This window comes from Pinus tabuliformis, chromosome Q (assembly GCF_031772625.1).
Source record: "Pinus tabuliformis cultivar Carrire ecotype Pingquan chromosome Q, CPIR1, whole genome shotgun sequence".
Lineage (NCBI taxonomy): Eukaryota > Viridiplantae > Streptophyta > Pinopsida > Pinales > Pinaceae > Pinus > Pinus tabuliformis.
Window position 1 is genome coordinate 172,165,806 of NC_142296.1, and position 14,276 is coordinate 172,180,081.

The window sequence follows — 14,276 nt, forward strand, 5'->3', positions numbered from 1 at the left end:
TCTTTTTGAATATTTTATCATTATCAATATTTTATATTAAAAATTGAATGAGTTACACATTTTCCTTTTATTAACAAATAACTACATTGTTTTATCTTTAATTACTTTTTCTTTTCGAGCATTGAAATATTTTAGTAAGATAAACGTTAATACACACATAATAGAGAGAGATAGAGAGAGAGAGTTCATACTAAAATATATTAGTTAATATGGATATTCAAACAATTTATTTAAGTTCTATATTGAGATATTTATAAGAGAAATATAATTTTTTTAATTATTTTATCTCTATAAAGTTATATAAAATTATATTATTTAAGATAGACATGGAAATATTTTATTTATTACTTGAAGAGTGAAAGTGAAATATCAAAGAACCAAGTAGAATAAAAGTGAAATACTGGATTGTAAAATGAGCCTCTCGTCGATTTTTAATTGTTTATTTATATGGTTATTTAATTTTTTTTTGTTTTGGTTGACATTAGTGAAAATTATTTTTATTATTTTTTGAGGACGTGACATACTTACACATGTCCCTTATACTAGATTGTAGAATGAGCCTCTCCACCATTTTTAATTATTTATTTATATGGTTATCTAATTTTTTTTTTGTTTTGGTTGACATTAGCGAAAATTATTTTTATTATTTTTTGAGGATGTGACATACTTACACATGTCCCTCATACTGGATTGTAGAATGAACCTCTCGCCTCAATGAGGCTCTCCACCATTTTTAATTATTTATTTATATGGTTATTTAATTTTTGTTTTTTTTGTTTTGGTTGACATTAGCGAAAATTATTTTTATTATTTTTTGAGGACGTGACATAGTTACACATGTCACTCATACTGGATTGTAGAATGAGCATCTCAGCTAAATGACTGATTGGTGGGACTTACATCATGGGAAAATCCAGGGCCAATCCATACTTTTTATAAGCAACAGAAAAAGTGGCACAGAATTCAAGTGTCACTTTTGTTAGTCTGCCTGAATGGATAAATTCAAGGAGATGGTTGGATTTTGACGAACTTCCCAAGTCTCACAATTGGAAGTTAATGCTGCCAAGGAACCCTAAACTAGAACCATCTATCGGTTCTGAACCTGAGAAATGATTTACACTTGGGACTTTTATAATTTCGACATTAATGCTGTTGATAGCTCTTCTGGAATGCAATTGAAGCCAGTACATAACTGGACTTCAGTTTCCTAAGTTTCTTTATAGCCTATATTTTACAGTGTAGCCAATATGGAAGATCTCAATTCAGCAGGTTTGAGCCTGCAAACCATGATTTACATATCATAATATTTTATTAATAATAATGGATTTTTTAATTTTACAATAAAGAAAAAAGAAGGAACAAAAAGCTAACCTATATTGAGGCATTGGCCACTGTCTCCTGAGACAAATGTCATTCAGAGTTTGCCGTGTGAAAGTTTGATTTCCATTCTTCTTCCCAGCTGCTCCATCTCCATTATTCATACCATCAGCCTTTGTCTCCTCTGCTTCCTTTTCCTTCAATATGACAAGAGCATTTCGAGCTGCTAATTTCTGTGCCATTTTCTTCTGTGGGTTTTGAGCGAAACCAATCTGGACTCCATCAACAAAAACTTCAACTGTAGCCATATTTCCTGTTCGTGAGGCCTTGTACTCTAAACCCTCAGCCTGCTGCTGACAGCGCTCTTGAAGTTCACGAACTGGGTGCATGGGAAGTGTCTCTGGAGTCACCATAGGTTGTAGTAAAGGTTGGAATACCTGAAAATTGAGCAATTTGAGTGATGTTACACCCTTAAGCAGCTTACCTAATGTATGCACATGCAACTCTCCTATACTCAATGTGAATATCAATTCTTCTTTTATTTGAGTCAATTCCATGGAGGTAGCTGGAGAGAAAAATACCTCCCACACTTTGGCTGTGTCAAGAACTTTATCAAGAAAAATTGCTCCAGCTATCGATTCCACTATATCACCAAGGACTTTTGGAGCCTTGAAGTCTCCAAGACCAAAGGAATTCACTCCTGGTTTATCAAGTTCGACTTCAATGTCCTTTACAAAGTCACGGATCTGCATTATATTTATTAGAAACACATCAGTATACAAAGACTATGATAGATCAACAAAAGGCCAGTTGCAAAAGATGCACACTGACTATCCATCAATACCTGTGCTTCTAATGCAGTTGATCCATGTCGCAAATGTAAATGAAGTTTGTTTTTCACTGCAACACGTGCAAAGTTCTCATTGTTCACTGCTGCAGCACGCAAATCAGTAAGGCGCCCAGGTGGAAGGTCCGTATATGTAAAGAAGAGATGTCTTGTTATGAGATGATCTAAAACTGCATCTCCAACAAATTCCAATCGCTGATAGCAAGACACTCCTGAAGAGGGACGTGAGGCGTGTGTTATAGCCTCAACCAACAAACTTTTCTCATTGAATTTATAATTTAAGGCACCTTCTAACTTATCAAAATCAATACTCCTCATAACAGATTCAGGAACCTTGCATCCACGCCTAGCTAGTTCACCTTCTTTAGGGTCAAATTCTGTTGGAATTCCTATCCAATTCATAAGATGGACAGCTGCTTTCTTTCCCCCTTCAACATAATAAACTCCAATCAAAGCTTCAACGACATCTGCTAATGTCTTGCTTGACAGAACCCTGTAACAGCTGGAATCACCCTCAATCTCTCCATCCTCCATGGGTTCATCCTCAAACTCTTCAAGATGAGCATTTTTGTGCGTACCTGTTTCACTCTGGGGGCTGTGCTCCACATCATCCATAATGTCTGTATTATCTGCTTCATTGGTATCTTCATCAAAGACTGGAAGCACACCTGGAGCAGCCCATCTAGATGGAGCAAAGCGATCTGCCTGAATATAGGCCTGTAGACCTTTGTCCAGAGCATATTGATACAGCACAACATTACTCACAGTCTGTTGCCTCATGCGTGTAAGTTGTCCCTCATGTTTCTGAGGATATTTCAGAAACAAGCATCTACTAACAACCCACTTCAGATATGCATCTCCTAGAAGTTCTGCCCTTTCATAGCAGAACGTCTCCTGACAAGATGCAGCAGTCAAAGCTTCCAAAATCTGGAGAATCTTCCAAAGTTAGTTACATAAACAAGGAAGCATACCGATTAATTTTTAAAAAACGTAACTAGGCTCTAGCACACGAATGGTCTTTACAGTAACAAAGGGATACCTTGGAAGCTGAAATTGGATAGTTGATTTCATGCTTAAGCTGAACTGCAAGAAGCATGCTCTCAACTCTCCTCATCACTGATGGCAATCGCTGTGCACCTCTAACAAGGTGTCCTGGCAATGGATGCACCAAGCACAGTTCGGGTGGAAGCATGACGTAATAGGTCTTGTCTAATGTTTCCTCTGCATTGCCTGCAGCATCAAGACTGTATTCAGTACCTTACTCAAAGTTTTTCATTTAAATGTACCATAATAACCAATCAATAACAGACTTTGTGCTAGACCAAATAATTGCTTACTCTCGGTAGATTCAAATCTTGGAGAAAGCAAATTCTTGCAGTATGAGACACCACGTCCTCTTATTAGAGGTTGCTTCTTGCAAGCCAATTGCACTCCATACCTAGCATGGCAGTGAGGTAGAAAGCAATAAGAAAAATCTGAAATAATGAATGTCTGACAGATTACCAAACAAAATATCTTTGAGCATAATTCTATTTCAGGATCAACTTCAAAGCCAAAAATAACTTGATTCCAATGAGCATCTATGAAATATTTAGGGAGTAGGCTGAATTCAGGTAAGCAAATATGATGCAGATATGCTCTCATTAGAAATCATGTCTGTGAACTAAATCCAAGTAAATACACATGCTAGTAATGATGCTGTACATACTTTTGTCTGTAGTAGTCAGCATATGAACTGTATTCTACTGGACCTAAGTAACCCTCTTTCCTTGGAAATGAACTGTCTGCATTCATCTCAAAACGAACTGAATCAACATAAAAACGCTTTCCAGAGTGAGCTGCAGTTATGATTTTCCCCGCAAGTTCCTCTATTTCAATGTATCCATCAGCCATCCACAACTTCCCAGGTGGAGCTTCATCCTGCAACTTGTCAATGACATCAAGAGAAGGAACTAATCCTGATGCTTTCACAACATCAAACTGTGCTACTGCCCCTCTGATTCCATACGTTGGATGTGACTTTTGCCCAAATGCCATACCATAACGCAATTTTCCAAAGCCATATTCTCTTCGATCACCACCAAGTGTACGTTCATCTGTACCAAGATAAACATCTGGACGAGCCCGCTGAAGCGGATTATTCCAAGCATCAGTGCTCAAGACCTTTTCAATCAGTGACCAATCTATCTCCTTCATTGGATCTGAAACATTTTCAGCTACTATAGGAGCAAAGAGATACGCTTTTGCAGGATCCCATGGTGTAGTGGCAGGTTCGACATTGACATCCAGCACTATACTCATGAGCCTCACATGAAAGCTCTTCAATGACACCATCTGAAGCAAAGCATTATAGTAGACAATGTTCAAAGATTTTTCATCAAACCACAACAAAATAAAGTCCTTAGGATATTCAAATTTCCAAACATTGATGGCAAGGGCTATAGCAAACCTGGCTTTCTGAGATCTCTATGGTCCCTCGGTGCTGAAGAGAAGCCTTGGTGATCATGGTACGAGCTACAAAGAGATCCATCGTCATCGATAACACCTGCAATTGTCAAAAAAAAAAAAAATCAAATTACTAATCTATGAATAATCCCTGTGAAGAAAGATTTACATTATATACGAGACCACTTGAAAAAGTACCTCTGCATCCAGCTCATTGCCAAGGAGTACTGCAAACTCTGAAGTTTGAGTCAAAAATGGATCCTTTGAAAACCCCACATTTTCACATCTAACCTTGTACATAAACAGCCTCGCTAGTTTTGAGTCATTACACTGACCATCTTTGCCAATCAGAATCCAGTCACCCTACAAAAAGAGAAAGAAAAGGTCAACTTTTATTGATTTCCTACAAACTAGTTATGTGGCATAACTCTAGAGTATGAAACATTGATGTCACGATATAAACTTAATTAACTCAAAGCTCTATAAGTATTGCTGCAGAATTCTTGTTTGCTGGTTGTAATTTCTGCAAGTATATTTCTCTAACCTAACACTCAATACTTGGTGGATTGACACCAAATTTAGATATGCAATGCCTCCTTCCTTGACCTATCAGTCTACAGTTTTAGTTTTTGAAAATAAGTTCTAATTGGTGTTTCATCATCTTTATTGTGTCATTTGTAGGTTTAGGTTTTCGGAATCAGATCTGTAAACCCATGTAAGTAAATTGTGTTTGCAGATTTTGAATAGCAGATTGATGTGATTAGTATCAGTCAATGTCGCACGAAGCGGGTGCATTTTTTGGAAACGAAGCATCGGAAGCATCATTTTCCAAAAATCCTCAGAAGCGAAGCGTCCTGGAAGCGTCTATAAATATAATTGCATTTGTATTCAAAAAAAATCCAGAATGCCAAATTAGTTGTAGAATATATCAAAGCATGCATATTGTACACAAATCAAGATAGAAATGGCATCCATAGTACATTAATGATTAATTATTTGATCATCAACCATCTAGAATCTAGATTCTTCTCCCCTTGTCTAACCTTTGCCTCCACATCGATTGTCTAGGGATATTAGTCAACATTGCCCAATTTTGATCAAACTGCCTAATCCAAACCTTGAAATATAGTAGAAAAAAGCTTAACATGCCTGATCAATGATTTTGACTTGAGTGAAGGGTACATTTTTGCTAAGGACATTATAAAGGAGTTCAACAATCAACAAAATGAACACCAGGGTAAAAAAAGGGCTTGGTGCTCTTGATTAAATGCCAATCACATACCCTCATACGTGATATAATCTAACAAAATGCCACAGTCCCGTTGATCCTAAAATTCTGAAAACTGTTTAAGTCTGCTGAATTTTGAATGGGATATGAAATTCTATTTTCTCCAAATAAAGTTTGATCAGGTTGGAACCACTCTCAAACATCTTGAGCCATTGCAAGGATGAAAATGAACCCCTTTACTTTAAGAATTCAGCATTAACATTAGGGAGCATCTAGGAAGCATCGATGGAGCACCTTGGGAGTGTTTAGGAAGCACGGTTCCTCACATAGCGGTTCAAAAATTCCAAAAAAAAAGTGTCCCACAGAACCGTGCAAGAGCTTTTCAAAATAGCATGCAAAGTGTGGCGGAACCGTGCTAGAACCGCGGTTTGGCATGCGGAACCACAAATGAAACCGTCACAGTGCCCACAAGTCTAGGAACCGCAATTTTCCAAGCAAAGCGTGGAGGTTCTTGTCTGGGGTTCGCTCATGGATCTGCACAATTCGCAGTTCCAGCTGAAGTTTGAATAAGATATGAAATTTCATGTTCTTCATATGAATTTTGATCGGGTTGGAACCGCTCTCAAACATCCCAGGTCATTTCATGGTAAGAATTTCTAGAACGTGGGAACGTTGGGAACTTGGGTACGGGTGTCGGGAACAGCTAGAGGTTTCCCCAAAATTTACAGTAAACAACTAATCGAGAGCGGTAATATTATATAATAAAAAAATTAAAAATATATTTTTAATTATATAATTTATATAATAATCAAAATTAATATTAAATCAAAATATTCAAATATTTAAATCAATTTAAATATATAATCTCTCTTATATATCAATATATTCTTTGGGCGTCCCTCTCCCTGAGTCTCTCCCCTTTATATATATAAAATATTGAAATGTCAACTTCATTATGAGTTCTCTGACACGTGACCAATCTTTGAAACAATCTGCGTTAAAAATACAAAGGAACAATTTTACCTATGTTTCTCTAGTTATTCTTAAGAGAAAAAGTAAAGCAACTCTAACGGTTAAGCATTGACCACCACATACATTATGCACACAATATTCTGTGATATATATACATAAACAGAAAAATAAATACTCATCAACATGACATCCCAAATATCACCCTTACATTGAGGTGCCACACGCTTCCTTAACTCATCAAGGGATTGCTCCAGTATCTCAATTAAGGATATCGATGTTAAGGATGTCTTTGGCCTTTCTTCCTACGGAGGTTTCAACAAAGGCTCATGTTTTATGGGCAGTTCAACATATTTGTCTACAGACTTTGTATTCCCCAACCCTAAGGAACGTCGGAACTCCAAAAAAAACAGTCTTCAAAGTTCTCAGAACTTTCCCAAGCTCCCATTGCAGCTCCCACTGAAAAGGGAATGTTCGCATACAGTTCCAAAGATTCTGGGAGCACGGGAACCAATGGAACGAGTTTCCCACCTCTAGGTAACGGTTCCCATGTAATAGAGGAATTTAACATTACCATTAGGGAGCATCTAGGAAGCTTCTAGGGAGCATCAAGGGAGCACCTTGGGAGTTTCCAAGAAGCACAATTCCGCACATAGCAGTTCAATTCCGTCCGAAATTCGCTCACAATTCACAATTCTATGCTGACAGCAAATTTACTTCAATTTTTATATCAGCTCAATATCAATTCCAGATTAGCAATCACATTTAGCATGATAGTAAAATGCAGATAGAACATAAACATAAATCGTAGAAGACAAGCCAGGACAAGAGGACACAAGATGTGGCATCAGCCAAGGACAAACCCCAATGTGGGGAAACCCTTGATCAATTATTCTTATGTTCTTCAATAGTTCAGCAGAGAGAGATAGTACATATACATCAGAAGTCAAAATTTTGACTTGTCAAAATAAGCGCAGAGATCTTCTCTAGGAAGATGACACAAGAGGAAGCAGATCTGAACACAGATGATTCCATCACCATGCTGTACCCATCACTGTGCTGCACCCATCACCATGTTGCATCTCATCATGCTGCATCTATCACCATGCTGCATCTCATCACCATGCTGCACCTAGCTAGCTGTCTAATCCTCAATGAACCCATGATTATAGCTCTGTCCATCTCATATTGGAACATCACCATACAACCCTCTAATAGTCTGAGATCTCAGCAGTATTACACACAACAGCTCCATACATAATGCTAATGATATGAGTCCTTAAATATCCATACGAAATTGACTGTGATGTTATGGCCTGCAGCCTAACACAGTCTACAGGCAGCATATTCATTTTGCTTGTCCCTTCACACAGTGACCCAATCAGACTTTATGCAGCAGCCCTATTGGATACTTCTGCCCAGCATAACATACCCAAACAAATGGCCATGTTGTCACCTACAGCAATGTGGCATAATCTCAGTGGCTAGGTGACTGTGTAAGGCTGCCTGTGACCATCCTCCTGTAGCTATGGACAGTCACCCTTAACTGCGGATGGGGTCACCTCTTGATCTGCGGTTTAGAACAGCAGATAGGAGCCTCTTCTTAGGCCTCCTTTACTATGGATAGGACAGAGACTAGAGCTCCCTTTAGCTGCGGATTAAAGCCTTATTGACTGCGTCCTAGTGCACATTTAAATGCTGCTGTTTGGAGCCTCCTTTAGCTGCCTATAGCACCCTCCTTGACTGCGGCTAAGATGTGCTAGTTCTCCTTGCTTGAACAGCACCTAAATTACATCCTTTAGGACTGTGTATGAGTCTCTTTCTTACTGCGGATTAGGAGTTCATTTAGGTTCCCTTTGACGCTGTGTATAGAGGACTGCGGTTAGGGCTTTTATGGATCTTCCTTTAGCTGCATATAGAGGCTCCCTTTGACAGTGAATGGAAGCCTCCATCATGACTGTGTTAAGTGCCTCTTCTTGCTGCGTATACACCCCTAATGACTGCGGTCTAGGACAGCGTATTAGGGCATCATTTAGCAGTGGTTAGGGCTTCTCCATACCAGCGTTAAGGCTGGCTTCATGGACTGTAATTTAGGGCAGCGTAGGTCTCTTTAGAAAACCCTTTCAGCTCCACGTCTAGGGCTTCTCCTTGACTGTGATTAGGGCTCTCCTTGGCAGCGTATAAGAAGCTGTGTCTCCTCCATGACAGTGTTAGGGTCTAGGGCAGCGTAACATCTTAAGGTCTCTCCTCCCACCAAAACCCAAAGACAAGTGGAGAGGAAGAGATCACAAGAGGTGTGTGTCAAATGACTTGAAGGCCGCCTCTATTTATAATAAAATGTGGAGGACAAGTGGGGGCAATTTGGTTGCTGGCCGACCTTGACGAATTGTCACATAACACAAATAAATTCATATCTCCATGAATACATGTCGGAATCGAATGATCTTTAGATCAATCCTACACCTCTCGACGAGAGGAATCCAAGAAAAATATCATCTGCCATGAATAAGAAGACCCACATGGAGTTTGGCCCAAGTTGCCAAGTTTAACACACATCTACATCACCTTCTTTTGGACCCAAGCAGATTGGTGTGATTAGTATCAGTTGTTGGAGCACTTTTCTAGGGCTTTGTTATGGAGGATTTTTACGAAGACTGACCACACCTACAGCATTTTCTTTTGGACCCTAGTCTAAGATCAGAATGCCATGATTTTCACATCAAACTGGATGTTTGCTTGAGAGCTTTTATCCATGCTTTCATGTTATTGTTGTATCAAAACAAGTGCACCTTCTCAATAATTTTTTTGCTTGGTAATAAATCCCTGGGCAACTCCCAAGTACTCCCTCCCAGTATGAGGATGACACCCAATGGAAAGTGCACAGCATAGACTCAGTTTTCCTGACCCCATATGAATCGAACCAGTGACCAGCATAGCACATTGTACTACAAAAAACATCTTGGCAACATTGACAAAACAAATTGAGGTAACCCTCGTGGCTACCTTTCTTGGTGGTGGTTTATCTTGCTAGTTGATAACTTATTTCAAGCGTAACCTCAACACTTATCTTTGAAAACATTTTTAGCTTGTTTTTCATGCTTATATGTGTCCTTTGGTAGACTCAAAAGCATAGATCTCTAGTATGTGTTGTTCTGAGTTTATTCATGATGCCTTGGATAAGGGCCTTGCAAAGTATCGTGCTGCATTATTTGGGGCAAGACCAGACAGTCAATTCAAGGATGCCTTTTTGGTACCGAGTGTTTAATATTGGTAGGATGAGGGTGTTTATTTGCCTAGCTAGCAATCTTACAATGTGTCTCTAAAATGTTCTAATCTTATACCACAACAGAGAACCATATTTCAGCAGTGGCTTCGTTACATTTTGCCAACTCTTTTGTTCTGATTTTAGCAGAGGTTGAACACCCTCTTAAGACTTCTTTCTAAGAGCTTTTGACAGGGAAAATTTCAACAGACTCAAGCCTAACTGTGATGAGAGCTAGGCACCTAACTAGAGGCTGACACATGGCTTTGCATGCGAGTTATTTTTCATCTGCAATGGAGTGCATGCGAAGGATGCTTTCACTAGGAATTATTTTCAGCTTTTGTTGACAGTGCCATGCTCACATCAGTGCACATTTCTTAGCTAACAGTTAAGCCATGCAAACATGTAAGGAGGGATCAATGTCATTGCGTTTTATTTTTTACTATTCAAGCTTCTTTCTATAACTAAATCTGGGCTGATTGTGTTGTCTATTTTAAGGATGTTCCAACTTCCTTCATGAATTCTCCCAATGCCTCATCACAATGTGATTTGAGTTACCTCTAGCAAAGGTTGAGTGATCTATTCATGACCAGCTTGGTCACCTTCTTTGAACGCTTTTGTGAATATCCTAATGAGAATTCAATCAACAACCTTAGGTGTTTTCCTCTTGGAATTTTATCATTCTTTAAATGTTTTATTAGTTGGCCCTGCATGGCAACCATATTTAGATTATGGTTTTATGTCAAAAGATAGATTGGATGATAGGTATAAGAAAATATGCAAGAGAGACGAGTTAGCCAATAATGCCATTGTTCACTCTTCTTCAACATCTCAACTTTATGTCCCCTCTGGTTCCTTGGGATAGACTTCTCTTGATATGTAAAAGAGCTGTGTAACTTGCATCCCCAATTAATGAAAGCAAGTGCATCTAATTTGTGAGGTTGTTTCACTAATGACAATTCAACATTTGCTCTCTTTGCTTATGATCTCAATGTTTTAAAGCCTCTAATTAGTAAGACTAAGTTACACACTGTTATGTTTATTCTATCCATGTCAATTGGGTTTATATCGAGTGATTGGGAGGAATGATTCTTATCCTCCCTATTAGTTTTCAAGTGTCAGTTTCAGATTTAATGTCTCATACAATTATTTTACTCAGTAATTTTTTGCAGTAAATAAAATCTGAAAACTACAAACAGAAAGTTCTCTGTCACTTTAACTCAGCAAATAGCAACGGTAAATATTCAAAAAATAACCCCAGAAAAATAACAATTATTTCAACCCTCCAATCTCTCTTCATTAAATTTTCTCAGAGAAATTATGGGCTAGCTTACCAGAAAAATGGCACTCTGAAAATACACAGAAAATATAGCTAATGGAACCTGGCAAAATCGGCCCCCAAAAATTCATCCTACACTTTGATAGCTATTTTTCACAAGTTTGACCTTCTTGAAGTTGCTTAGTCCCTCTACTAGTGCAGCTTCAACCATTTCGGCCTCCCCACACTTACAGCACCACTCCACAAACTCGGCCTCTACCATCTCGGCCTCTCCAAGCTCGCGGCACACCTCAGCCTCACCCTCAAGCAATGTTGCGAACATCGCGATTTTTTGAAAAAATCTCCATTTCTTCGCTGAAACAATATAATTGCTGATGTTTCCGGTAATTTTTTTATTTTGTATTTTCCAAAAATCGCGATCTGATCAGTAAAAATTGTGACGGCGGAAAACAGCGAGTTGCTAAGTTCGATTTTTGAGGTTTTTTTGGTCATTTTTTCAGACAAAGGGCAAGATTGAGAGCTAAGGAGGAGAATAAGTCATCTACAAGAGCCAAAGAGAAGAAAAGCGAAGGAATTTAGCATCCCAAGCAAGAAATATTCGAGTTTGGACCAAGTTTCTTCAGCGAAGCGTGGTTTCCAGGTATGGGCATCAAATTTGGCCATTTTTTTGTTTTCCTTCTTGTTTTTTTTTGGGTTTCTATAACCCATTGATTTTCAATGATTTTTTAGTGGATTTGATTGTGTTTTTTTCATTTTTGTTGCATAGAGTGGAGAGAGTTCATTCTGGTCAAAAATACAAAAAATTGATTGTTAGACTTATAAGTTTAATTTCTTCTTGCCCTAGATTTTTTGCATCATTTTTGCTTGGGTTTGAATGTTCATTTTTTCCACTATTGTTACATTGAGTTGAATTTTTTTGAGTCAAAAATTCAATGTGGTGTATCTAAATTTTATTTTTATTTTTTAAACTTGCAATTTTTCTTGTGCCCTAGGTTCATCGTTCAACTTCAAACTTCATCTTACATTAAAACTCAAGAGTTCAACAAAGTTACAAACATACCAAGGAAATTAGACCTTCTGTGGGAATTTGGTGAACCTGATGGAGAGTTTGACAAATCAAACTTGACTTGCAAGTTGTGTGGGCATCATATGACAGGGGGGTTTACAGATTGAAGTATCACCTTGCACAAATCCTTGGACATGAGGTAGGGCCCTGCACCAATACAAATCCGAAAATCATTTGAAGAGCCCTCAGATCATTGGAAGAACAAGAGCAAACCAAATTGTCCAAGTCAGCTCTGAAGTGTCAACTAGCAGGGAGTAGAGTGTTAGGAGGTGAATGTGAGAGTGGTATTGGTTCTACATCAGCATTAGTATCTACAACCAACCCTGTAGCTGCCTCATCATATTTTGTTCCTAGAACCACGCCTAGTTCACAACCATCTATCTCTTCAACTATTAAAAAAAGGAGAAAGAAGAAGTTGACAAGTTGTTGGGCAAGTTTCTTCTTTGGAGTCATATTCCTTTCAGCGTTGCAAGGAATAATCCATTTTTCTAGCCTGTTGCTGATGCTATTGCAATTGCTGGCCCAGGGTACAAAGTCCCTTCTTATAATGACTTTAGAGGCCGCATTCTTCAAAATGAAAAGGTTGACTACACCAAGCGATTGGAGAAGTTTAAGGCATCATAAGCACAACACACAGGATTGTGATGTCAGATGGTTGGAATGATCAAAGGGTAAAAGCCTTGTAAACTTCTTGGTTAATTGTCCCAAGGGGACAATGTTTATGAAATCTGTTGATGCATCTGCACCTATCAAAGATGCACGATTATTATGTGATTTATTGGATGTGTTTATTTTGGAGGTGGCTCTAGAACATGTTTTCCAAGTGATAACGGACAATGCTGCAAATTATGTTGTTGCAAGCAAGATGCTTATGGAGAGGCATCCTACTTTATTTTGGACACCTTGTGTTGTACATTGCATTGGTTTGATGTTGGAGGACATAAGAAAATTTCCTTTTGTCAAAGATATTGTTAACTCATCAAAAAGCATTACAAAAGTTATATATAATCATGCATCTGTTCTTCATTTGATGAGAACATTCACCAACAACAAGGAGTTGGTGCGCCCCGCCATTACACGGTTTGCCACCAGTTTCATATCTCTTCAATCCCTCTTGAATTCTATGTGGGATTTGAAGAGAATGTTTATTTCATATGAGTGGCGTGCTTTGGCATTTAGCCGCAAACCAGAGGGAGAGGCCATATGTAGATTAATTTCATACCAAGAAAGCTTCTGGGCAGGAGTGCAGGAGGTGTGCAGCATTACTGAACCTTTGGTAAAGGTTCTTCGATTAGTTGATGGTGACAAGCCCGCAATGGTCTACTTGTATGAAGCCATGGACAGAGCCAAAGAATCCATTCGAACCTACTATGATGATAAGGGAGATGAGGGGTTTCATAAACAACTCCTATGGGAAGTGATTGATGAACGATGGAACAACACACTCCTCTCCTTGAACCCCGCACTTTCTTACCCCTGGGGGTTCTTATTTGATGCTGAGGTCATGGATGGATTCTTCACCTGTGTTTAGAGGATGGTGCCATCTCCAGCAGAACGTGCAGAAATCTCCAAAGAAATGGAGAGATACAGGATTGCAGGTGGCACATTAGTTTTGACATGGTTGTGGTTGATAGGAAGACTAAAATACCAAGTATGTTTTAGTTTGTTTCAAATTTCATTGTCTCTTCAAGCTCATAACTTCATACTTTTCTTCAACCTTCAAATTTCATTTTTTTCTTATGTTTATCTTATTTGTAATTTTGTTGTAGATGCATGGTGGAGAAGCTATGGTGGCAGAGTACCCAATCTGCGAAGGCTTGCCATTCAAGTGCTCAGCCAAACATGTAGCTCCTCGGGATGCGA

At 38.5% G+C, this 14,276-nt stretch overlaps 1 protein-coding gene across 2 annotated transcripts in view; it reads right to left on the minus strand.

Moving 5' to 3' along the window:
* Positions 1 to 14,276, minus strand: part of DCL1 (dicer-like 1) — a 77,799-nt gene that overhangs the window by 12,604 nt on the left and 50,919 nt on the right. For both annotated transcript variants that reach the window (XM_089384144.1, XM_089384145.1), the window contains 8 exons: positions 4,808 to 4,972; positions 4,614 to 4,709; positions 3,873 to 4,498; positions 3,502 to 3,602; positions 3,204 to 3,394; positions 2,162 to 3,091; positions 1,899 to 2,063; positions 1,372 to 1,754 (listed from right to left, as the gene is read on the minus strand). In XM_089384144.1, coding sequence (XP_089240270.1) covers positions 1,372 to 1,754; positions 1,899 to 2,063; positions 2,162 to 3,091; positions 3,204 to 3,394; positions 3,502 to 3,602; positions 3,873 to 4,498; positions 4,614 to 4,709; positions 4,808 to 4,972 — 2,657 coding nt within the window. The remainder of the gene's footprint in view (positions 1 to 1,371; positions 1,755 to 1,898; positions 2,064 to 2,161; positions 3,092 to 3,203; positions 3,395 to 3,501; positions 3,603 to 3,872; positions 4,499 to 4,613; positions 4,710 to 4,807; positions 4,973 to 14,276) is intronic.